The sequence below is a fragment of the Coenobita brevimanus genome, chromosome 24 (assembly GCF_032717465.1).
Source record: "Coenobita brevimanus isolate Jiangsu-jjx chromosome 24, ASM3271746v2, whole genome shotgun sequence".
NCBI classification, from domain to species: Eukaryota; Metazoa; Arthropoda; class Malacostraca; order Decapoda; family Coenobitidae; genus Coenobita; species Coenobita brevimanus.
Genome location: NC_136977.1, coordinates 38,791,085 through 38,818,108, shown reverse-complemented (window position 1 = coordinate 38,818,108; position 27,024 = coordinate 38,791,085). Strand labels below are relative to the sequence as shown.

The 27,024-nt window shown below is 43.2% G+C and overlaps 1 protein-coding gene across 1 annotated transcript in view; it reads right to left on the bottom strand.

Annotated features, from left to right (window-relative positions):
* Positions 1–27,024, bottom strand: part of LOC145393354 (uncharacterized) — a 49,048-nt gene that overhangs the window by 5,006 nt on the left and 17,018 nt on the right. Inside the window, exon 3 of the mRNA XM_080267453.1 lies at positions 26,765–26,900. Coding sequence (XP_080123579.1) covers positions 26,765–26,900 — 136 coding nt within the window. The remainder of the gene's footprint in view (positions 1–26,764; positions 26,901–27,024) is intronic.

Genomic DNA, 27,024 nt, shown 5'->3' with positions numbered 1-27,024 from the left:
TTCATTTTTATCTGAAATTAAAACAGCATGCAATTACATATAATTACATAATTTTTATATTTCAGTTATATGTTTATTTCTATTTTTTATTTATTCATTTATTTATTTATTTATTCAGGTTCACCAACCCTGACCGCAGAATATTAACCTAAAGTTTCATGAGTTAAATCCTTCTGAACACAGTACAAATCTTTAGAATTGAATTTGATATTTGGCATGCAGGAAATATGAGAAAAAACTTGGGACTAACGCCACATGGACGCTCACTATCAAACCAAGGTGTGTGTGTGTGTGTGTGTGTGTGTGTGTGTGTGTGTGTGTGTGTGTGTGTGTGTGTGTGTGTGCCTTTGTCTGTCTGTCTGTCTGTCTGTTTGGTCTCCACATGAAGAAAGGAAATGTTTGTTGCCGTAGAAAGATAGAAGGTCGAATGTGGTGGTAGCAAGCGTCGTGTACTAAGAGTACTCTTGTTGCTGCCCAGATAAAGCCAGGCATAGGCACGGCGGGAAATTCTGTTCCCTCATTCTTCCCCCATCCCTACCTTCTCTCCCCCACCCTCATATTCTCTCCCCCACCCCACATTCTGTCTTCCCACCCCCACCTTCTCTCCCCCACCTCCACATTCTCTCTTCCCACCCCAACCTTCTCTCCCCTACACCCACATTTTCTCTTCCCACCCCCATCTTTTCTACCCCACGCCCATATTCTCTATTCGCACTCCTGCCGTCTCTCCCCCACGCCCATATTCTCTCTTCCCACTCCCACCTTCTCTGCCCCATCCCGACCTTCTCTCTCACCCCGACCTTCTTCCTCACTCCCAACTTCTCTGCCACCCCGACCTTCTCTCCATCCCTCCATCCCTACCCATCTCTTACCTCCAGCCTTTACAACACTCGTTGCAAATTACGAAGATTTATATTTTCTCTCAGGTCTTTAAGGAAATAAACAAATAAAATAAGCCTAGCTAAGGTAACCGTTTATCTGCAGCATGCGACGTGTGTCCTAGTTTGTCTGATTCCAGACAGATTTATTAAACTTATTCAAGTCTTTCCAGTTTTTATGCGGACTCACGCAAAGTTACTTTAGTCCGGTTAAGGCAAAGAGAATCTATTTAGCTAAGAAGAGAGTTTTCTTATTAACTAGATTAAGAAAAACCTTATTGTGAAAAGTTAAGCATCACTTATTTGAAGGCACTATATGCGGCTGACCTGAGCGTGCAGTTGTACGAGGTAATTGGCTATTTTAACCGTAACGTTCATAAACGAACAAGACACCAACATGAGGTTATGAGGCTGCGAGAATGCAGACTGTACTCATCATCTGATATGGAGGCTAGACACTATTCTGTTCAACTCCTGACTGTTTTATATATCACAGGGAAACCGTAGGCAGATAGTTAACCACAAACCTGATGCCGCTATCCAGACGCCAGCCAGGGATAGTAATGCAGGTGCGAAGAAGTTTAGGCGCATCACCAGACAAGATCAGGTGATCTGTTACTGTGATTGTGAAGTTTAGACATTATACTCTAGTTAGATCTCGACAATTTTATCCAGCCAACTAGTTTACCCAAACCTTCAGATGAATGTGCAAAGAAATAATAATATGCACATTGCCAGACACGAAGATAAATTAGTCTCTCAGTGCAATGATAAATTTTGTTTATCCCCTGACGATTCTAGTTATTATAGAGAAACTTCGGACATTTATATACCTAACCAGACACCAGCTACCGATCGTTATGAGGGTGCGAGAAGGTTGTGCGTCTCTGTGCATTCATCAGACACTAAGATCAAGTGACCTTTTTTTTCCCTGTTCCCCACCGCACTGACTCACTCACTGGAGGCTGCTGAAGGCCGTACCTTAACCAGGAGGTCACACGGAAGACAAGTGACCTAGTTTGTGACTCGTATTTTAAACCTGATTTTCTCCACTCTCTTTTGTTACTTTCTTTCATTCATAATTTCACTACGTCAGGTTTCTGCTAAGGTAAGTCAGACTGTGAGTATCTGGTGCAGGTGCCAGATAAGCTTCATTTTTTAGAGTGTAGGGGTTTTCCTCGGTTGAATAATTATAATCCTCACCTCATCCTTAGGTGAGAAGGAATGTCACGATGATGATGACGATGATGATGATTGCTTACAGGTGGTTGGAATATTATACTTAAGTACAACTCTGCGTTTTGAAGGATTCATGACCCTTAAGAATAAACAAGAAAAGGATGAAGTTGATCTCCGCCCTCCCCCACCCTCACTTTCTTTAGTCCAAAGGGGAAAGCAAAGTTTTGGATACTCTAGTTTTTGTTTTTTCCAAAGAATGCGAAACAGGAGCGATTCGACATCAAAGTCCTGTTCTTTTCGATTTTCCTGGACATGTCGAGTCTGAAAAATTAGAGGTCAGAAGAACGGGGAAAGAGAAAAGGAGACAAAGTTCCAGAGTGTACACAAGACTGAGAATACACAGGAGAAGGGAGTCTGTTGCTTGGCTGGTGATTGCATATATGAATGATTATAAGTAGGAGAAAGCAGACTTGTTCAGAGTAACACGAGCTGCTTGGATGAAAGATTGCCAGTATGTGAGAGGAGGAGGGACGCTATTAGAGATCACAAATAAGGTAAGATAAAAGACTGAGAATGCATAGAAAGAGGAGGCAGATGATGGGTTGAAGATATGATAAATTAAAAATACATAGGATGAGGAGAAGGCAGACTGTTCTCGAGTTAACAATGATCTGTCTCCTGTAACTTGGCCTAAAATTGCCATCTCTTCAGTTAGCTGCCTCCCTCTCACCATTCCAGATTTTCCTGACCCAGAATATTGCGCAGGATACATATGGTTTGTTACTACGCCAAATGCTGCCTCAACAAAAAAAATCTTCAAAATTATGGAGAGAGGATTTTAAAACCGCGCACGCACGCAAGCACGCACGCGCAAGCGCGCAGACACACACACACACACACACACACACACACACACACACACACACACACACACACACACACACACACACACACACACACACACACACACACACACACACCATTACTCCTTCAGTAACTTTTGGAAGGGCTCACTCAACACGTGCAGCCATAACGAACAAACAAAGCATAGAATGTTGGTAGGAATGATGAAAATTAAAAATGTATATTATGAATCCGAGGTGAATTTGGCAAACAGCGTAACCCCAGACTTACACCTGCAGTTAGTGAAGGAGTTAAAGTTTAGCGTCAGGAAGATGACCCTTACTTCCACCTTCAACCTTTTAGCATCCATCTCCATTAACCCCTTCATTTAGGGGACGTATCTTTGTATGTGTGTGTGTTTTAGGAGGGAACATCTGGGCTGAAGGTGTTTGAGGGGAATGTTTCCCTCAGATGTTTAAATCGTCTGGTTTAAGTTCTGAGCGTGCTTAATAGAGGTATATGTATAGGGTGTATCTGCCTCATTACTAGTCTCTGTTACGAGTAATGAAACTCTTTGGTGCAGCAAGAATAAAATAAACTTGTTAATATACTGGAAAACGAAGTATTGAGACGTCAAGTATGAATTATTCTGCAGAAGACGTCGGGATGGTGAAGATTCTGATACGCGGAGTAAAGCAAGAAACAGCCAAACAAACATCAAATGTTAAAGGAATAGTGCGTTTAATTCAGGAAATACTAGACAAACGAACTTCCCTACGTGTTTGATCAATTGTGTTTGGCAAAAAGTTACCGTACCTCAGAAGGAATAACTCAAGCTTCTATGACTCAGCCTAATGAAAGCGTGTGTCTTTACCTGCAATATTAAGAGTTGTTCCTACCCTAAGAGGGTTAAAAGTGACTATTAACAAGCTCCATTATTTACTCAGCTGGATAAATCGTCTGACGTTATCTGGAACAAAACACAAAAGACGAGATCATGAGACGGTTAGTAAACACGTGAGGAAGAGTCGGTGAAAATGAAATATACCAAGACGTCAAGGTGCTGTAGGAGCTGATTGAAGGTGTGATGCACCAAAGTTCAGTCAGGTAGGAGATAAATAAATGTTTAAGGCAAAAGCGGGTTTGATTCAGGGAAAAAAAATGCACACAAGAAGATTCCACCATGTTTTATGAATCGTGTTATGCAATGTGTTACACCAGAGAGAGGTAATAGATGTTCAACGTAAAACAAGAGAGGTTTCCACCGTCTTTGACATGCAGTGTTGTGCAAGAAACTACATCAGAAGGGAAAACCCAGATTAGGCAGACACAGATAGGTAAGTAGACGATTAATACAGAAGTGTGTTTAACGAAAAGAAAGACAATGAAAATACTATATACAAGTACAGTCACGCGTACTAATTTCTGCTCAGGAGTTACCACTTCCTTCCCCCCTCTACCCTGGACAGAGAGAAGGGGGGAATCGCGAACAAGTCTACCCCGCCTTCTACCCCCAACTCCCCCACCCTCCACCTCCAGCTGCCAGTTACTGATTAGACGCAAATTTTCTCATGTCCTGTAAACATGACTAAACTGTCGTCGACACGCTTTCAACGGCCAAGATTTGGACTATATTTTTAGAATAAATTATTACCGTATTGAATGAGGAGTTGCAGGGAAGGTTTGGAGCCAGCAGATCCAGTTGTTAGAATGACTATATTTGTAGTCGCCACGCTGTCAGTGCAAAATTTAAGTCGTGTGTGTGTGTGTGTGTGTGTGTGTGTGTGTGTGTGTGTGTGTGTGTGTGTGTGTGTGTGTGTGTGTGTGTGTGTGTGTGTGTGTGTGTGTGTGTGCAGTTTATAAGCCCAGCTACCCAGCTATGTGAAGTGGAACGGTCACTCTAATAAAAATTACGAATATTGGTCTGGTGTTCTCTATTTGAACTTGGCACATAACGAGAAATACATTATATATATATATATATATGTATAAATATATATATATATATATATATATATATATATATATATATATATATATATATATATATATATATATATATATATAAATTAGCTTTCCATACATCTGACCTAAGTGTGTGTGATAAATGTTGCCTGCACACGATATACGAAGGAGAGGTGACGGTATAACTGACTGCTGATCAGGCCTATTGTTGGGGGAGGGGAGGGGTGAGAGGAGGGGAAGACTTAAGACAAAGAACGAGAGAAGGGGGAGAGGGGGAGAGAAGCAAAGAGAAAGTTATATAAATCTAAAAAGAAAGAGTGAGTGGGAAAAGTAAATTCAGAGAGAGAGAGAGAGAGAGAGAGAGAGAGAGAGAGAGAGAGAGAGAGAGAGAGAGAGAGAGAGACAGCTGGGGGAAGTGAAAAGGTAAGCACTGGAACCCAGAATTGTGCAGCGGACGACACTGCATTACAAAGATGGTGAATATTTTCAATTTGAGAATGCAGTTCAATACGGTAATAATTTATTCTAAAAATATAGTCCAAATCTTGGCCGTTGAAAGCGTGTGCGACGACAGTTTAGTCATGTTTACAGGACATGAGAAAATTTGCGTCTAATCAGTAACTGGCAGTTGGAGGTGGAGGGTGGGGGAGTTGGGGGCAGAAGGCGGGGTAGACTTGTTCGCGATTCCCCCCTTCCCTCTGTCCAGGGTAGAGGGGGGAAGGAAGGGGTAACCCCTGAGCAGAAATTAGTACACGTGACTGTACATCCAGCAACACCTTCTACGATTTATAGTGTTTAGCAAAATAAAAGAAAGAAAGAAAATGAAAGAAAGAAAAAGGAGCAGCAGTCGTCAGGTGGTTCAGGTTTTCATTTCAAGATGCCTATGCCATGAGTCTAGGTGGATATCTAACTGGATAAAAAGGGTGTTCGGAGTATTATCCTTCATTTGCTTGCCCAACGATGTTCAGATCCGGACACTCACCGTCATCACATTTCCACTTTCCATGCATTATTCTCCTCACACACACACCCTTCCCATTCGTACGTTGTAAGCATGGGGGGGGGGGGTTGATTCTGACTGCTGCCCTCCTTCCTAGGTGATGGATGGTTGCACAGTAAACCTGATATGAACTGTACAGTTACACTATACGCCTTCAGCCAGGGGGGCAGACTTCACTCTAACTAATTGACATTATATGGCAGTAAAAAACGTATAAAACACACACACACACACACACACACACACACACACACACACACACACACACACACACACACACACACACACACACACACACACATCCTTGACTGAAAATGTGAAGCAAGAAGTCACACCCGAAAGGAACCAACTTCCTCAGTGACAACTACAACCGCTACTTAACCACATCCTCCAGAACCAACATTTGTCGTGAGAAACTGGAGGAGAAGCCGAGTTTCTTTCTCTCCCTCTCCCCTCGCCACGGTGTCAGGTCATCTGCGCAAGGTCATCTAATGTCATATTTATAACTCTGCTAAGATTAAGATGCGTGTAAGACTGTTTGTATTTGCGTTTGTCTTCGCTCATGCAGTCATCAAACACTTCACGATCACATTAAAGCCAGTATTAGCGAGTGATTCATTTAACTGAGCATGCTACTGATTAGGTCTCCCTCTGTCATGTTTTTGTCTTGTCCTGTTCTCGGGACCCTACCTCACCCAGTCCTTTGGTTGATGAGAAGAAGTCGGGATGATCATGAGGATGATTACTGATGACTGATGATGAAATGACCATTATGGAGATTTATTAGTAGTAGCTAATAGTTGCAGCCCCAGGCTCAAGTGAACGTGAACCCAGTACATTGCAGGCTGATAGTATAAAATGTTTAGGCTCCCTTTATAAACGCAACCTCCTTCCCCATTCCGAGGCACGTGTATGTCAGGTCAGGGGACGAGAAAGGTCATGGGAGGAGGGCCGGGGAACACGTCAAAAGTGGCTCTTGCTCCGAGGTGAAAGGGTGAAGAGGTCTCGTAAAAGTCGATCTAATTGTTCCTGCCTTGACGAGTGGGGTGTGGATGGATGGATGGATGGATGGATAGATGAATGCATGGATGGATGGATGGATAGATGAATGCATGGATGGATGGATGGATAGATGAATGCATGGATGGATGGATGGATGGATAGATGAATGGACGGATGGATGGGTGGATGGATGGATGGATGGGTGGATGGATGGATGGATGGATTGATGGATGGATGGATGGATGGATGGATGGATGGGTGGATGGATGGATGGATGGACTGACTGACTGATTCACTGGCTGACTGATTGGCTTGTGAATGTATTGATGGGTTGATGGATGGATGGGTTAATGAATGGACTGATGAAGGGATAGTTAGATGAATGGGTGGACTGACTGAATGATCAGCTAACTGACATTCTGATGGATGGATTGGTGAGTTGATGGATGGATATGTTGATAGACGGATAGTCAGTTTGACTGACTGGCTGATGGATAGATGAATGGATTAATTGACTGGCTGGTGTGGCTGGTGAATGGTTTGATGGTTTGATTGATGGATGGAAGGGTAATTGGGGTGGATGGATGGAGTATATGAATGGACTGATTAATGGATAGTTGGCTAGGAGGATGGGTAAATAAGTATGAAAATAGACTGGCGAAAGGACACAGTACTCTTGCAAAATTTCACCCGACTACTGCTGCGTTGATGAGTGGGGTGCATGAATGGGTGGATGGTTGGATGGATGGATATATGGACGGATGGATGGATAAATGCATTTATCCGCAGACATTGGAGAGTTCCGAGTGGCGAGGAAAGCTGTCTGATGTTAACCAAGTAAGAAAAATAGATAGGATGCCCTCAAGGATGAATAGTTAAAGCGATACAATTTCTTAACAAGTGGTGCCAGGCACAATAAACCTCGCCCGACAGCAGTTATTTTATTGCTGTTAAATACTGATTCGGGACTGCCATTTAGTGCTATTACAAAATTAAAGTCTAACGTAATGGTGCAAATGTTTTCAAGCAAAGCTCTCTGAAAATCCGTGACCTTACGTTCATCTTTCAAGGTCACTGAAGGTCAGAGGTCATGGTGCCAAATGAAAGCCCTTATGAGACTTCCTATATCTCGATAATAGTATATATTTCTATCTTCAACGAGTTTCGAGTTATAGCATGCTGAATATCCATGACCCTGAGTTTGACCTTTCAAGGCCTTTTATGGTCAGAGGACATGGTACTAATTTAAAACCCCATAAGGGACTCCCTGTATGTTGATAACAGTAAATTTCTCTTTCTTCAACCAGTTTCGAGTAATAGCCCCCTGAATATCCGTGACCTTGAGTTTGACCCTCTAAGGTCACTGAAGGTGAAAGGTCTTGGTGTAGTGCCATAATTTTAAGTATAGTATAAGTTAGTATAAGTTAATATCGTAAGTGTAATCTTTACCTTAAGTATTGATATATAGTTAGTACAGTTCATGATCTAACCCTTAAGTCCTATATTTAAGTTTAGTCTTAGTTGATATTCATAATGTGAGCATCATTCTGTTCTTGATAGTACTAAGTCGAGTACTGGTGTGAATATGATTAACTTTTATTACATATGAACCAGTCGTTATTAACAAAGACGTATAACTGAGGAAATTTTAGTAGGGATTAACAACCGAGAATGTCTTTCTTCGTATTCTGATCTAGAGATTTATATGTCAGTGTTCATAGTACTCTTTCTGAACTATGGAGTGGTGGATTGAGAGTTCTCTGAAATAAAATTGTTGATGATAGTCATTAGTAAAGCACGAAATTCATGTTATTGGAGTTGTGTTTACAGTCACGTAGGCACATGAACATTGCAGGGTAATAAAATTGTTTGAATTCCTAACTGATTTGGCTTCATGATGATTAAAGTTCCTTTGTCTATCTATCTATAGCCCGACGCCCTAATCCCGCAAAGGGTGGCCGCAGACAAAACGCCTCCAAGTCGCTCTGTCACACACCATTTGACTACCCTCCCCCCAACTCACCCCCCCCTCCCTCATATACCTCTCAACTCCATCCCTCCACCTCATCCTTGGTCTACCTCTCCCTCTCCCTCCTCCCACCTCACCCACATACACCCTCTTAGTCAGTCTTTCATTCTCCATTCTCTCCACATGTCCAAACCACCTCAGTGTATTTCTCCTAATCTTCTCAACCACATCCACATCCACCCCACAGCGTTCCTTCACTTCTTCATTCGTCAACCTGTCCCTCCACGTCACTCCACATGCTCCTCTCAAGTAACTCATTTCCACTGCTCTCACTCTTGACTTGTTCCCCTCTTGTAAGGTCCATGCCTCGCTTCCATACGTCAGGGTAGGGATCACAATACTATCATGCAGTGACTTCTTAACTTCCATACTCACCTCCCTATTTCTCATCACTGCTCTCAGTGTACCAACCAACAACCTTCCTTCCCTGCTGTACCCTTTCACGCACTTCATCCCCCAAAGTTCCATCCTTACTCATCACACTACCCAAGTACTTGAATGCACTCACATTCTCCATATCCTCACCATCCAACCTCACTGCACACTCTGTGACTTCATTCCTTTCAAACACCATAACTTTACTTTTGTTTACATTAACTTTCAGATTCCTTCTCCTACACACTGTCCCAAATTCATTCACCAAACCTTGCAACTCCCATTCATCTTCACTCAGCAGCACTGTGTCATCAGCAAACAGCAACACCGGAAGCTTCCAAATCTCACCCTCATTCATTAGAGCCACCCCCACATCCACTGCCCTACCCTGCACCTCCTTTGCAACCCCATCCATGTATATATTAAACAGCCATGGAGACATTACACAACCCTGTTTCAGTCCCACCTTGAGATCAAAGAACTCACTCAGCTCACCATCCATTCGCACCGTAGCCCTAGCTCCCTCGTACATACTCTTCACAGCACTCAACAATTTCCCCTCCACTCCATATATTCTTAATACTTTCCACATACCTTGCCTATCTATTCTGTCATAAGCTTTCTCCAAGTCCATGAAGGCAGCATACACTTTCCTTCTCTTCTCTAGATACTTCTCCACTAAACATCTTAGAACAAATATCTGATCTACACACCCTTTTCCCTTCCTAAATCCCCCTTGTTCTTCTCCAACTAGCTCCTCTGTCATATGCCTAACCCTATCAATGAGTATTCTACCATATATTTTACCAGTCACACTAAGTAGGCAAATACCCCTATGGTTACCACATACTTCTCTCTCTCCTTTTCCTTTGTATAAAGGAACAATTATACCTGATTTCCAGTCCTCTGGAACCCTTCCCTCTTCCCAAGCCAATCTACACAACTTCCATATCCACTCCACAACAATCTCACCCCCATACCTAAGCATTTCACCACACACTCCATCAATTCCTGGGGCCTTTCCCAACTTAATATTCTTCATCGCTTCCACGACCTCCGCCCTACTGATCTCTTCCTCCCTCCTCTCATCTCTTCTTCTCCCAGCCATTCCCCAACCACTTATACTCGCACTGTTCTCACTCTCCACATTCAACAAATCCTCAAAGTGCTCCTTCCATCTCTTCACTTTCTCTTTCTTCACCAACAATCTATTATTCCTATCTTTCACTCCCCTACTATTTCCCCTTTCACACTGCCTTACTTTCTTTACCTCCTTCCAAAACAATTTCTTACTCTCCCTCCATTTCACACTCAGATTCCTCCCAAACTCTTCATCCACTTTCTTCTTTCTCTTCTTCACCAGTCTCTTAACCTCCCTTCTCCTGCTCACATATACCTCTCTCTTCTCTCTCTCATCTTCTCCCCTACCTCTACTCGCTAACCATTCACTATATGCCTTCTTCTTTTGTTCCACAGCTCGTTTCACCTCATCATTCCACCATGCTGTCCCTTGCACACCTTTGTGCCTATTACTAAAATTTTAAACATCGTAAGTCACTTTTCTAAGTATGTTGAGTGCAAACGTATCTTTCATATTCTTTGGAGAACTTAGAAGAGTCAATAATGTTACAAGGTAATCAGTTTAAGTTCTAGCCGATCCCTGAATACTGTGAGGATGAGTATAAAGAGGAAGAGAGCGGCGCCTAATAATGAGACCACCGCTCCTCTCTCCATCGTTCACAGGTTAGTGCCGAACTCTCATCCTCCCCCTCCATTTTGCCCTCGTGTAATGTAAGCCTTCATATGCATTCGTTAGTTAAATTGGTGATATTTCCTCTGATCTTACTTGAACTGAATAATGAGACCGCCATGCCTCTCTCCATCATTAACATATTGTGCGTCCAAGCCGTTGCCTAACATCTCACACTAAATCACCCCCCCTTTTTTTTTAGTTCTTGCAATCAAAGTGCTTATCGGTTGGTCCATTTGAGTACTGTATTCAGTTGTATATGATTCTTAAGTTGTACCTATTTAGTCTTAAGAGAATATCTTCGGTGGTAATCTACAGGAGTCTTCCCAGAGAGTCCAACTGAGACCACGGGATTAATATATCCAGGTGTATCAGTACTCTTTGAATATTAATTTAGGTTGTAAAGATTCATAATTCTGGAGTTACGGACCCTGATTACATTTTGTCTGCTTTGTTTCATTCACAGTTCGAAGAGTAATCCGTCTTTCAGGTCTTAATGTTTAGTAAATCTTAGGTTATTTTGGGTTTCAGTTTTGCTGTCCTCCAAGGAGTGGTACAGACGAGATTGAGTGGCCCACAAAGGGTACTAATATCTACTCTGCTCATGCACTCTCATAGACCATCACACCACCCTATTTCCCATAAGCCCTAAAACTATCATATAAGATCATGCTACCCAATTACCCATAATCCGTAAAGCTCTCAAAGATCACGATACCCAGTTTCGCATAATCTCTAAAATTCTAATAGGTTACACTGGTGACAAATTCTCATCATTATACTGTTGGTGAAAACTCCCCAGCATTACACTGGTGGCATTAGCGGTGGTATCTAATTTTTCCAGCATTACACTGGCGACTAAAATTATCGAGCATTACACTGGTAGCATTAGAGGTGGTATCAAAATTTCTGAGCATTTCATTGGTGCCAAATGAAAGCAGCATATTATGAGTTTTTGTATGTTCATAATAGCAAGTATCTCTATCTTCAACCGGTTTCAAGTTATAGCCCACTGAAAATCTGTGACCTTGAATTAGACCTTTCACGGTCACTTCATTACCTTCAAAAATTACTTACTTACTTTTGGGATCAGTGCCCACTTATCCTGAAAGTTTCATTTAATTTCATTCAGCCGTTTTTCTGTAATATTGCTAACAAAGAAACAAACAAACGAACAAACAAACTAGACCAAAAACAAGGTCTCGCCGGACTCTCTCCCTCTCTCTTTCTCTCTCTCTCTCCCTCTTCAGTACATCTATCTATCTATATACCTAGGCTGCTTCCCCCAAGGAAAGGGAGGTAGCCGAGACAGGACGACACACTCCCCATTTACTCATCCATTCAAACACCTTCATTCGCATCTTAGCCCCAAGGGGAGAACGGACAGATCCTCACCGCACCACACCGCACAAGGGTCAACTGCGCAATGCAATCAGTGACATCCGCAGCAGGGCCCGACAGCAGAGCTGGTTTACCCCTGCCACATCATAACAGACCCATCCCCTTACCCGCACCTGACCTGACTAGCTGATCAGACCAAATGAGGGAGAATATCCCCTCAGGGCTGCATCATCACTTATTCATTCACAATTTCTCTCCATTTATTTCTGTCACACACAGCCACTCTTCCTTGCTCAACAGACATCCCTCTCACATCCAGTGCTCTCTTCACACGGTCCATCCATCCTATTCGTGGTCTTCCTCTCAACCTTACACCTCTCACATCAGATCTAGTTATCTTTTTCACCAATCGCTCATTATCCATTCTCTCCATATGCCCAAACCATCGCAACACCCTCTGCTCAACTCTAGCAGCCATCTCCCGAACAACTCCAGTTCTCCTTAGCAATTCATCATTTCGCACTCGATCCATATGCGTCACTTCACACATACTCCTCAGACACCTCATCTCCATTACATTCAAACTTTTCCTCTCTGCTACACCCATATTCCATGTTTCAGCCCCATATAACACAGTCGGTACCACAACACCCTCATACAACCTTCTCTTTACATCCATTCTAAACGAACGACATCTAAACACTTTTTTCATTCCTCCCAGCACCTTTCCTACTTCATTTATTCTAAACTTCACTTCTGCATCTATTCTTCCATCCACAGCAACATGTGACCCTAGATATTTAAAACACTCTACCTCCTCAAGCAACTCGCCATTCAAAGCTATATTCATCCCCCTACCATCTACCAACCTCGTACACTTCATCACTTTACTCTTATTCTCATTTACTTTCAATTTCTTCCTTTCACACACCCTTCCAAACTCCTCTACCAACTGCCTCAAGCTCTCCTCTGAATCAGCCACCAGTGCAGTATCATCTGCAAACAGCAGCTGCTTCAGATTCCACTCTCCACCATCAACATTCACCAGACTCAGACCTCCACCTAAAACTCTTGCATTCACCTCCCTTACAACACCATCCATGTAAATATTAAACAACCAAGGCGACATCACACATCCCTGTCGCAGCCCCACTCTCACAGGAAACCAGTCACTCACAGCATTTCCCACTCTTACACACACTCTACTATTTACATAAAAACTTTTCACCCCTTTTAGTAACCTACCATCAAGCCCATACAATCTTAAAACAGTCCACAAAGCCTCCCTATCAATTCTATCATACACTTTCTCTAAATCCATCAATGCCCAAAACACATCCTTGCCTTTCGCTAAATACTTTTCACACACTTGTCTCACAGCAAACACCTGATCAACGCATCCCCTCCCTCTCCTAAAGCTACACTGCTCTTCACCAATCACTCCCTCTGTACCCTCTCTAACTCTCATAATTAACACTCTACCATACATAAACGAGAAGAAAAACAAAAAACTTGGACGGCATAATGTATTAAAAAGAGGATCAGAACACACACACACACACACACACACACACACACACACACACACACACACACACCATTACAGGAGATCCTTCCTAAGTTGATTAACCCGCTGCGTCCTGTTGACGTATATGTATGTCCGAATGTTTTGTCACGCTCAGTCCTGATGATGTATATAAACGTCCTGCACTTGCAAGGTCCATCATTTGCACATATTTCAAGTTTCGCGGGTGATTTTTGGCAGGCATATGTGGGAGCCCTTCCTCTACTTGCCGCCAGGCAGTGGCACTGCCTGGCCCCGTGTAACCCCCCCCCATGCACGCCATTTTCTTGGCAACTCACCTGTTAGCAGTCATCTGGCCAGTAAAGACATGTCACGCCATGGTTTCTCTGACGATGAAATTCAAGGCGAAAGTGATTCCCGATGTGGAAGACAAAGATTATGTGGCGCCAGAGGAAGAAATGAGCAGAAGTGATGAGGAGGTTACGTCACCAAGGAAGGTGAGGTATGTTGATGTGTTTGGTGAGTGAAATAATGCTTATATTGCCTATATTATTATGTGAAGACCAATATACGCTTGTACTACATATAAATTTGTATCAAATAAATATATATCTACCTATTCTGAGTGGTTTGGAATAGTTACCCCTCCCATAGAAAACGTCTTCTCTGGAGTGCGGCTCTAGAGAAGATGGCACCAAGTGAGGTGAGGGTCACCTGTACAGGGCACATCTAAGCTCAGGTGAGCACTATCTCTGAATTTTCGATGTTTCTCATAAAAAACAGAGATGTTGGCAAAAAAGAAAAAAAAGAAAAAAGAAAAAAGAATTTGCTGGGTTGGGGGGGTTGGGTCATCGGTGAAAAATCTGCCGGGAGGTGGAAGCAGGAATAAAATATAGGTAACGTGATTCTGAAGAGGTTTGATGAAACTGCTTCCAACCCCTTTTTTATTATAAGCTCTCCCCTAACCAGAATAAGTAAATGATGATAATAGTAATGATAATAATAATAATAATAATAATAATAATAATAATAATAATGATAGAAATAAGGAACAAAAATAATAATAATAATAATAATAATAATAATAATAATAATAATAATAATAATAATAATAATAATAATAATAATAATAATAATAATAATAATAATAATAATAATAATAATAATAATAATAATAATAATAATAAAGTAAAATTACGGTACTGAAGAGATTCATTAAATACCGTAATGATAACACTCAAATTAATTCTATCTGTAATCTCAATTCCTTAAAAAAATGAAGAAATCAAAGACTTTAACAATAAGTGTGATAATACTCAGGCAAGCCTGACCAAAACATTAGACCCAAAAACATGAAAACAAGGAAAAAAAAAATAGCTGGACAAAATGAATAACCCATAAAGTTAACAAGGAAAATGAGCAGCGTTGGCTAAAAATAGGAGAGATTTTAGAGAGGGAATTTTAATAAACACAAAGAATGTAAGAGATGCAACCAGACGTAGATCGCAGCCTAAGAGGGGAGAAAAAACTTTGGAATTTTCTGCATGAAATTTTGCAAGAAATGCTGCAACCCATATTGAAACTGGAGGACATATTGAACAACAGAAAAACTAACACAAGAAGTTAATGGGAGAAAATAAGGCTTCTCTGTTTTTTTTTTTTTTTTTTTTAGTGTTTAGAAGAGGGGGATTTATGAGAGAGAGAGTGAAGTAGTAAGGCCAAAACGAGTCTGAGTCCCCAGTACACAAAACGAATGACAACACAAAAAATTAATGGGAGAAATTAGAGACGGGATTAGTAGGGAGGGGTGTATATACAGGTAAATAGAAGTGAAACAATAAGACCTAAGCCTATCTGTGAGCACTTAGTGATTAAGATTAACACTAACTCAGCAGCTTGGTGAGTGAAATTTTAAACTATTCTAAAAATAGTGTGTTTAGAAAGGGAAGGCATCTATAAATCAAAGTAAAGTAGTTTTATATCTCTAAACTTTCCTAGGCAACAAAAACTAGTACAGCAGTCTAATGAGAGAATTGGAATCTCTGGGCTAAAACTGCAATCTGTTTACAAAGTGGGGCAGCTTGTCCATGGGTAGGAGTAGCCAGATGAAATAGTTAAACTCAGATTGCAAGCCTAACGTAAACAGTCTCTAAACCTGACTAGCGACATAACCTATTATACAGAAGGAGCTGACTGGAACTTGTGTGCTAAAAACAAATACGTGCAGCGCATACGGCGGGAGTAGCAGCGGCAGAGACTATATAGTGATCGCTACCTCACCTCACCTCACCTCGCCTCCAATACAATCACGGGTAGACCATTTTTTGCGCTCGCACCTGCATGCATCCACCCCCTACCCCTCCCTCTATCCACCTCCCCCCTTCCCTTTCCACTTGTATCTTCTCTCCCTTCTCTCCCCTACTTGCTCTTCCTCTTTCCCCGCCTCTTCCTTCCACCGTCTTCTCCCCCAACCCTTCTCCTTTACCAACTATTTCTCTCGTCCCTCCCACCCTCCACCTTCATCTCACGTCTTTCGTCCTCTCCCTTCCGCCTTCCCCTTCTCCCTATCCCCCGATTCCTCTTTTTCCTCCCTTTTCTCTCCCCTCACCTCCTCTTTCCACCATCCTTTCCTCCTCTCCTCTCCTTCTACTTACACCTTTGTTTCTTCTTCTTTTCTCTCCTTAACCTCTTCTTCTACCTCAAACACTCCTCGCTCTACCCGACATGCCTTTCCTCTCCCACATCTTCCCTTCCACGTTTCTTTTTCCTTTTTTTTCCTTCTCCTCCTTCCACCTTCGTCTCTCGTCCCTCTTCCACTATCTCATCTTCCACTGACTAGGCTATCCTCGTTGTCTCCTCCCTCTCCTTTACTTTTTTCCTCTCACCCCTTTACCTTCCTTTCCTACCTCTCCCCCCCTGCCCCTTTTCCTCATGCTTCTCCTCCTGCCCCTCCTCCTCCTCCTCCCCCCCACCACCACTACCATAACCTGCACCAGTTTCACCCTAACTAGCATCACCTCTCAACCATAACCTATACTACCAACCTTTTTCTACCATTCGCACCATCATCACCATCACCCTCTGCCTTATCATCATAGCTTCTACCATAACCAGCATTATTTTTTACCTTGTTCACCATCCGTGCCATAATTTGCCATTACCTTAGGATCTAATACCCACGCCATTACTTACGACCATCTTCACCATCACCATTGTCACCATCGCTGCCACAGCCTGTCTCGTCACCACACTGCCTGTCATCAGCATCATCACTTTCTGCCATTCTCCCTATCATTATCAAGTACGCAGTCATCATCATTATCTTAACTTGTTCCACCATCACTATCACGACTATCACCATTACCAGCAAACCTCGACCATCACCATTCTTATCCTCCTCCTCCTCCTCCTCGTCGTTGTCCTCGCTATCGCCCACCTCCTCCTTCTCCTCCTCCTCCTTTCCATCTTCCCACTCGTCCATCATCATCATCTCTCTCCGCACGCTCACAGACAAAACCATTCCCCATCTTCAGTTCAGGCTACATTGTCTTCAGCTTAACTCCCTGACGATGATAGACGATTTTATTCAGTTTAGGAGTGGACCTGTATTCTTGTTACCATCAGACGATTTAATTCTTGCTGCCCCCATACGATTTTTCTAGTTGAAATAATTTAACGAATGACTGTACCATCACTATCGTCACCATACTTAGCTACTATCATCAGTACGATCACCACAATCAATCCTCCTTTTCCCTATGCCAAGATCACACACTTCATAACTACCATCATCACTGCATCCTGTCATTACAATTTTCTTTCTAACCCCTTATCCCTGCCACTATAATGCATAGATAATACCACAACTTCTACCATCCCTACCACACTTACCACCATCAGCACCGATCCTCTCATCCCCTGTCAGCGCCTCCTTATACCACTACTATCATCACTTCATTATAACAACCTTTACCATCCAACCACGACTAACACCATCGTCATCACCACCAGCACCCACCCTATCATCCCACGTCAGCTCCTCCGTATATCACCACCACTACCACCATCCCCACCATCACCATCTCCATCCCAGCATCCATCCTCTCACACCCAGGCACTCATCCACACTTACTTTGAACTATTTTGCGCTTCATATTTCTCCCAAACATTATTCAGAAAATGATATTACATTAAAATGGGGAAATTGACGGGCGTAAGCGTTCCTTTGGTGATAAAGTTCAGGTTATTAATGGTTTCATACAGGAATGCTCTCGAAAAATGGCAAAAAAACGAGAAACCTTGTATATACTGTGTATTGAGTTGGGGGTCGTGGAAAAGGAGTGTGTGTGCACTGAATTATGAGAGAGAGAGAGAGAGAGAGAGAGAGAGAGAGAGAGAGAGAGAGAACCAGGAAGGTATGGAGGTATGAGTTTATCTCCAGAATATTTCATCATTAACCTAATCATGATCCGAACAACTCTATTAGTATTCTGTTCTTGCTGAAGTCAGACGATTTCATTCATCTGAGAGTGAGTCAGAGTTACTGTAAAGCTGTCATCATTAACCCTCTCGCAGTCTGAGAAATTCTTAGCATTTTATTCCATCCTAGCTTAAGAAATGAGAACGGTCATTATATTATCGAGAGAGAGAGAGAGAGAGAGAGAGAGAGAGAGAGAGAGAGAGAGAGAGAGAGAGAGAGAGAGGCTAGATTTGTACTCACCTATAATTTAAGTTTTCGAAACTGATCAGATCACATTGGCAGTCACAGGGTCGGGTTTTATTTATTTATTTATTTATCGAGGTTCAAAGAGTGTAGTTGGCTTAGGTGATGTTCAGTCAATCTACGAACGTGAAAACCAGGCAGAAAAACGGATGGATGTGACAAATTTGTTGGTATCCATTTCTCCCTTTGTACGTTTGCAAAAATAAAATCAAGCAGGTCATCAACGCGTAGGAGGGGTTTAAAGGGAACAAAGATCAGGCGGTCATTCGGTCCCCCTACGCCATTCGCTACAACGCCAAAACCCTGTCGCAAAAAAGGTAGATGACTATGATAAATTCGTAGGTATCCCATTCCCTCCATTTGTGCGAGTCAGAGGTACAAAATTGGATACTACTTGATACTTAGGTATACTACTTGAACCCTTGAAATATTAGGTGAGGAGGGGGGGGGGGGTGGGGGGGGGGGCTGGGACACATTAAAGAAGAAGAAAAAGGTTGATGGCTGGTGGAGATGGAGACTGACAGTGAGATCTGGATAGGCATAATTGAAGTTGTGTGTGTGTGTGTGTGTGTGTGTGTGTGTGTGTGTGTGTGTGTGTGTGTGTGTGTGTGTGTGTGTGTGTGTGTGTGTGTGTGTGTGTGTGTGTGTGTGTGTGTGTGTGTGTGTGTGTGTGTGTGTGTGTGTGTGTGTGTGTTTATGTTGTGCGTTGTGTGTGTGTGTGTTGTGTTTTGATTAGTGTTTCATGTTTCTTGAATAGGGGAAATCTCGATGTGCAAAGGTGATGCACGGGAGAAACATGAACATAGCTCAGATAATAAGTCACCTGGATATGTTCAGATGAAAGGGTAGCTCATTGATATGCCAGGTGAGGAGAGATCACCTGGAATTAAGGAAGAGGACACCTGGATATGCTGAAGTAAACAAGGGACATGTAGGTATAAGGGAAAGTGCATGCTTCTGATTATACTCAAGTGAATATAGGAACCTGGCTATGGTGGGGGATTACCTGGATAAGAGGAGGCGGAACACTTGTATATACGAAGGGAACACCTGGATATAGAAGGGCACCTGAATATAGGAGGGGAACACCTGGATAAGGAGGGGGACACCTGTCTTTAGGAAGGGACACCTGAATATAGAGAGGGGACATCTGCATAGAAGAACAGGACCCCCTGGGTATAAGAGGAGTCACCTGGATATAGGAGGGAGGGGGACACCTAAATATAATAGGGGAAGGGGAGATTAGGACATAGGAATGGACACCTGGACATAGCCTAGCGTGTGTGTGTGTGGGGGGGGAATGGGATACCTAGGAATACCCAGATAACGAAGGGGAACTAAAGAGAGACAACGACACAGGAGATCGTGGCTGATATCGCGAGGTTACGAATGTTATGGAGAGACAGAGGGAGGTGATGTGAGGCGTATATGGACGACAATAAGGAGCAGGGCGTTTGGGACAGCTATTGTGAGCAGATTAACAATGGCCACATATATCCTTCTCCTTTATCTCATACATGTTTCCTCCCTTTTTTCATATTTCTGTTGGTTACGTGGTCGGAGCGATTATTATTTAGTATCGGGAATATGTATAGAGATATGCTAATGAAGAGAGTGAGACTTACTGTACATATCTCCTCCTTTCAACTCTCGCTTTGTTGTTTATTGTTGCTACCACGGCGATAGGATGTAAAATATTCAGTATCAACATCATTTTTACCTATTTCCAACTAACCAACAGTGTAAATCGAGTGGGTAACATAAAAAAAAAAAAAAAAGAATGGGTAAACTAAAGTAGGAGCACTGTCGTAACAGTGATTAGTGAAGCATTTCGTACAAACAGATGAACATGTCGTTGCATGGTGCACCACTACCTCTGTCTTCACTACCACTAACACCGCTTCACTCCAAAGACATATTTTTGTATTTTAATATTACCACCTGTTGTAGGTGGGGCGTTCACCATCCACTCACTCGATGTACTGCTGCTCTCAGGTGTCTGCCTTTTCCTCCATCCTTCTTTCCTTTCATCCTCTTCTGTTTTTCTTTCCTTCATTCTTTCCTCGTCCTTCTGCCTCCAGGTGACTTTATGCTCCCTCTTGTCTTTTTTTCCTTCATTCTTTCCTCTTCCTTCTGCCTGTGGGTGACTCTACACTGAGTGACAAGCCAAATGGTTTCCTGTACGCTGGGTGGTAACCATATAACCGAATTTTGGCTCCTGGTGGTTCTGTGGGTAATTACTGCGCTCCAATCGGATTGAGCCGGCGAAGGTTTATATCCAAGGAGTGATTAGGGTTTATTGCTCACGTAAGCCACTCAAGGATGAATGAGGCTGGTCAATCTCATCTTAAATGTCAGGACCAACTTGCCTAGCCCCGGGCTCCTATGTTCCTCATGGGGCAATGTAGGACTGGGTGATGGATGGATGAATATTACCACCACCAAACGACTTTATTCAGCTTTAGATAGAGTTTCCTAACATGATGGGTTAGATATTGCATTCAGTAGCCCCTTCACTACTAAAGGTCTATCCAAGAGTTTAATAAAATCGTCTGGTTGTAACGAGAATGAAATAAAAATACGTCTTCGAATTGACGGGGTCCATACTACCACATCCACCACTATCATTACTACCACCATCGCGACTACCATTCCCATTTACAAACGCGCTTATAGCAACCCCAAAGAATATAGCCTAAGCTCACCTATATGTCCAGCTAAGAATTATCAGCTCGAAGAGTAACTGGGTAAGTACAGTGGGCTCGCATAGTGCGCGAGAGATTGGGCTATGCACGAGCTTGTGCACTGGGAATTCGCGTACTAGGAATACATAATCTTATGAGAATAATTACAAATGGGCGGTACCCCCTCATACCTGGACATTTTTTGGCCCTTAGAGACATAATAAAGGTCATATGTTTCAGACATTGTACTGAAGCTATAGCTACAATAACAAAAATATGGGTAATCACCTTAACAACAGTAGACAACAGGCCTGATGACCTTAAATAACAGGGGTTCCGAGGCGCGGCAACACTTACAGTGCCGCACTCCCCACCGCACCTCCCACCGCACCAACACTTCCCTCCGCAGACTCCTCTTGATCACCTTCCCCAGGAGCATCCAAGTCACTCACTTCAGCCATAAACTCTTCAAAGTCCAATGCTGACACTTCTGACATTGCATCCTCTTTATCCTCAACAGGATCAGGAGCAGATGATGTCGATGGTTTCGCTATTTCACCAACTTGAGCCTACTGTGTGTAGCTTGTTATGAGCGTCTGTCTTCTCCTGTTTATTTCTTCCCTGTGCCTGTCTGTGTACAAACGGAAGAGTTTGTCGATACCAACCAGACGTTCCTCCGTTCTTAGGTTGCTCACTTCCTGTGCCTTCACCTCTTCCTTGAGCTTAACCATGGCAGCAAGGATCTTGCTAATGTTTGACATACACAGCTCAGTCCTGCCTTCCATCACATTCGGCTGCTCAACTTGACTCTGTCTGGCGTTGGGCTCTGCGTCAGCCTCGTCTATCCGTTGCAACACTTCCTCTGGAGGCTGTTCCTCAGTAGCAGTGTGCACTTCTTGTATGTCCGCCAATGTAACGTCCTCGAAACCTGGTACAGCTTGTGCTGCTGTCAATGTTGCTGCCTCAGCATCGGCCAGTGATTGAATGGCCGTCTCCTGGGTGATGCACAGGTGAGACACGAGCATTCGCCACGCATGGTTCACCGTTGCAGATGTAATCTGGTGCCAGGCTTGAAGGAGAAATTCAACTGCGTCGTTCACCGTAAAGTTACGCCAAAATGCCTCAACAGTCATGGCATCTGTGGTAGGTCGGAATAGAGGTGCTGGTGGAGATGGAACGGGAGCAGTTGTCTCATCAAGGTCTTCGTCGTGATCTTCTTGTAGGGCATGAAGCTCCTCTTGTGTGTCGGTCTTCCTGCGTAGGTAGTCGTACACTTCCTTATGGTAGAAATGCTTCACTGTGGCGATTAGTTCTTGATCGAGTGGCTGCATTAGTGACGTTGTGCAGGGCGGCAGAAACACAACACGACAATCCTTGTGAAGATCTTCCAGGTATGGAGGGTGACTTGGTGCGTTATCAAGCACAAGGAGCATCTTAAATGGAATGCCCAGTTCCCGACACTTGGCTCTCGCATCAGGGACACACCGCCTCGTTAACCAGTCTGCCATAATGTTCCCGGTCATCCAACCATTTACGGACTTGTACCAATACACGCCACTTGCATCCAACTTCGTGAGGTTTTTGTAGCACCTTGGATGTGAAGCTGTGTGTACAACAACTGGCCTCATCTTGTGGCTCCCAGACAGGTTTACAGTGAACATTACCATCATCTTACACTTCTGGAGCTTGCGACCAGGGGCTTGTTTCTGTCTTTTAGCAATGTAAGTTGATTTTGGCATGGCCTTGTAATATAAGGACGTTTCATTGATGTTGTAGATCTGGTCCTTGGTGTACTGTCCCTCTTCAATAATCGTTTTAAATATTGCAGGATAGTCTCTCACGGCCAGCTCATCGGCAGAGGCACGTTCACGAGACAATTTCACGTAACGGAGTTCCTTGCACTTGAGAAAACGGTCCAGCCATCCAACCGATGCCCTGAACGGTTTTTCCACTTTTAACCTTCGAGATGCAGCCTTGTAAAAGAGCTGGGCTTGGTTCTGAATAAATCTTCCATTGAGTGGAACACCTTCCTTTTCTTTCCGCATTATGAAGGTGGCAAGATAGCACTCCATTAATATCATAGCACGATTTCCCACCCGTGAACGGCCGTCTAGGTCAGAGGCACCGTAAGTCTTCACTACAGCCTTTATGGCTTCACGGTTCTTCCATACAGTTCTCACTGTAGATTCAGCCAGTCCCAGGGTTCTCCCGATAGCCGTGTTTACTTGACCCTCCTCCTTCATCTTAATTATCTTTAACTTGGTGGCGTGCATCAGAAGTTTCTTTACTCTTGGGGTTGGAGCCATGGTGCAGCAAAGTACAGGCAGCACAAACAACACCACACGTTGTACACGACAGGTTAGCTGTAGAGAGCGGATCTGCACAGTGCATTAGCCGGGACTGTTATGGGTCGCCCACTCCCTTGTACCCCAAGCTGCGCAGTAGAATGCCCGGGAATTTCTGTGCATCAACATGACGACATGTGACGCGCTCTGTGAGGGGTGGTCGCGCACTAGTAGAAAATGGCATTTTTGAGCCACTCCTTGCCTCTGCCTCGCATTCTGTGCGGTAAACTCGCGCATTAAAGGGTTTTTGGTTATGATTTTTGGTCACTCGTGCATAAGGCGAATCGCACACTGCGGTGACGTGCACTGTGCGAGCCCACTGTACTGTGGGAGATGCTGTACTTGTGTTCATTTGCATTTGCGTGATTAATGAGTGTAAAATGAGGTAGTCGGTGTTCATAAGGTCCAACTTGGTCATATGTCAGTTTTGATGGCAGTTGATTCAGTAGTTTGGTTATCACACACACACACACACACACACACACACACACACACACACACACACACACACACACACACACACACACTTTGCCTTTTACTGAGAAGAAACTTTTAGATTTATTCAGGAAGCAGAGGCTTGAGGTTCCTATTTAGGAGATGATTAATTGTAGGAGTAACTTCAAACAACATTGCCTTGTGCAATCATGACAACAATTAACCCCATTAGACCTGCCCATCAAGAGGCCACTGCAAGATAAATGGCTTAATCTCCAGAACTGAGATGTACAATATAACTTGCGATATAATTATTCCTGTAAGATCGGCTACTACAAGAATATCGAGGGACATAGAACATCATTACACTCTCATCTTGTCTATTCACAGCAAAAACCATTCTTAGTTACGAGAGGAATTGTATAGTAATTTTGTGGATTCATGTTTAGGTCAACAGTTGCCGTCCATTAGTGTATATGGAGGGGTGGGGAGCGTCATTTCTTGCGTTGTACGATACATTCTGAGTCAGAGTGAAAAAAAAAACAAGTATTTTATTATGTCTTAGTGCAAAAGGTGTTGTTATTATTATTATTATTAATATCATTATTACTATTATTATTATACATACTGTTGTTGTTGTTGTTATGATGATGATGATGATGATTACGTACAGAGCTATTATTTCTGAGCAATACTTTAAGACATCCGAATTTTCTGTTACTTAGAGTCATCAGACATACCGAGACGTACAGCATAAAACACATCACACATATCATAAATACCGAGCACATCAACACAAGGAATAATTTTAAAATGGCTACTTCCGCTCCTTCAGAATTACCAGATATAACGAGACATCTGAAGAAATTTCCCTCGGGTCCATCTTTATTGCTTCCTGTGAAACTTCTTTGGCTGCTTGTGCCTGCGATGTTACTCTAGTTATACGCGGGAAGCCGCATTTTCCCCAATCTTGGGGAGAGGTGGTGGTGAAGTGAATAGAGCTGGGGGCTGTGGGGTCGCATGTTCGATCCCACCTGTTTGCAAAGAGCTACTCAGGTTCATCCAAATCGTTCCTGCTAGCGACAATATTCTCTTGTCGACCGTAACCTCACTGTCGGTTTTGTTGCACGGACGGAGCCTCATCTACCTGACCAAAAACTGTAGTTACTCAGAGTTACTAGACGCACTAAAACACGCAGAAACATGGCTTAGATTTAGTAACATCGGTTGTAGAGGCAACAGCGATACATCTTTTGTCACATAACCCGCTTTGTCACTTTAGTTGCAAAGATGGAGCTGCCACCAGGGAAGCATGAAACCAATTACTGTTGCCTCGTTTGTCGAGGGTAAACAAGCAAACCACAATGACTAATCAGAGGCTGGGAGGGGAGAGGGGGTTGTGGTGGGAGGGGGTGAGGGGGCTGAGGGACTGGGGGGTTGGGGGGGAGATTGTCAGGTACGGGGTGTGTGTCGCGCTTAATTAAAAGGTGTGCAGTGCTTGAGGACGACATAAGGGCCCATTGGTTACGACGGGTTCCTTTAGGTGGAGGGCCAGAGTACGAGATCATGTGGTACTGGGCTTTGAACTCAAGATGGAACATAGCCTAATTTAATCTAATGAAATCTAATCTGTCGTAACCTACAGTAATCTAGTCTAATCCAGCCTTACCTACACTCATATGACCTAATCTAACGTGATCCAATCTAACCTAAACTGTCCAAACCTAATCCAACGTAGCCTAACCTGATCCCAACCTAATCTACCCTAATGGAACCGAACGTAATATGACCCTATCTGACCTAACCTATCCTACCCTTAATTAAAAAGAGGGTGGTGCTTGCTAGCTGACATAGGGAATGAGTACTTGTTACAGGTTCTTTTGGGCCAGGGTACGAGGAGGCCACCTACTGCACTACTGAATTCTGAATTAAAAGTGGACCTAATCTAAACTAACCCAACCAAACCAAACCCACCCAACCTAGTCCAGTCTAACCCAACCTAATGCACCCAAACCTTTCTCGATTTCATATAATCATATTAATTTAACCTAACCTACCCTGGCCTCTCTAATTGGCTTTCCACTGGGTTCACGTGCAGATGACCCTGGGGTTGCAACATCAGCTATAACAACCTAAGATGACCTAACATGACCTGTTGGAGAAGTGGTTGCAACAGGTTCATTTGGCTGGACTGTGAGTGAGGTCATGTGGCGTGGGGCTTTGAACTCACGATGGGCCTAATTTAAAAATAAATGGACTAACAAAGTATGACATAACGGTAAGGCGAAAGCGAAAAGGTCTGAATACGGGGAGGTTGTGTCGTGCCGCACCGAGGAGCAAAGAAGGACCTGGAGACTAAGGATCAAGGGCCGAGACATTAACCCCTTCACTTCCTCATTTTAGATAAAATCACCTGACAGTGTGGCGATGGGAAATACAAAATGATACACACTTCACCACACTGAAAATGTTGAGGATATACTTTCTAACATTGTTTCCAGCCTCTTTTATCTGAAGGTCTCTCCTAGGCTAAAATAAATGTCTGAAAAAAACAAAAAACAAAAGCTAAGTAAGATGTGACACTATTAAAAGGATTAATATACGTGTATATCCAAAATTTAAACCATCGTCCTGCAGCAGCAAGGATGTAGTACAGAGAGAGAGGGAGAGGAGCCAAGGGATCGAAAAACCCTCTCCTAGCCGCCCGTGGACATTCAAATTTGCCCCCGCGGGAGGGTCATGGACGTCCACGGGTGGAAGGCCACCTGACCCAATCGTGGATGTCCACGACTTGGTAGTCTCCTTCTCTATGGAGGTTACACGTAGCTGTGGCCAAACAGCGTGTGTCATCTGCTATCTTGAACTCTGTAGTCAGTTAAGGTGATATATTATGATTAATTCAAAACCGTCAGTAAACTTTGTGTAATCTTTTACAATACGACTTTTAATA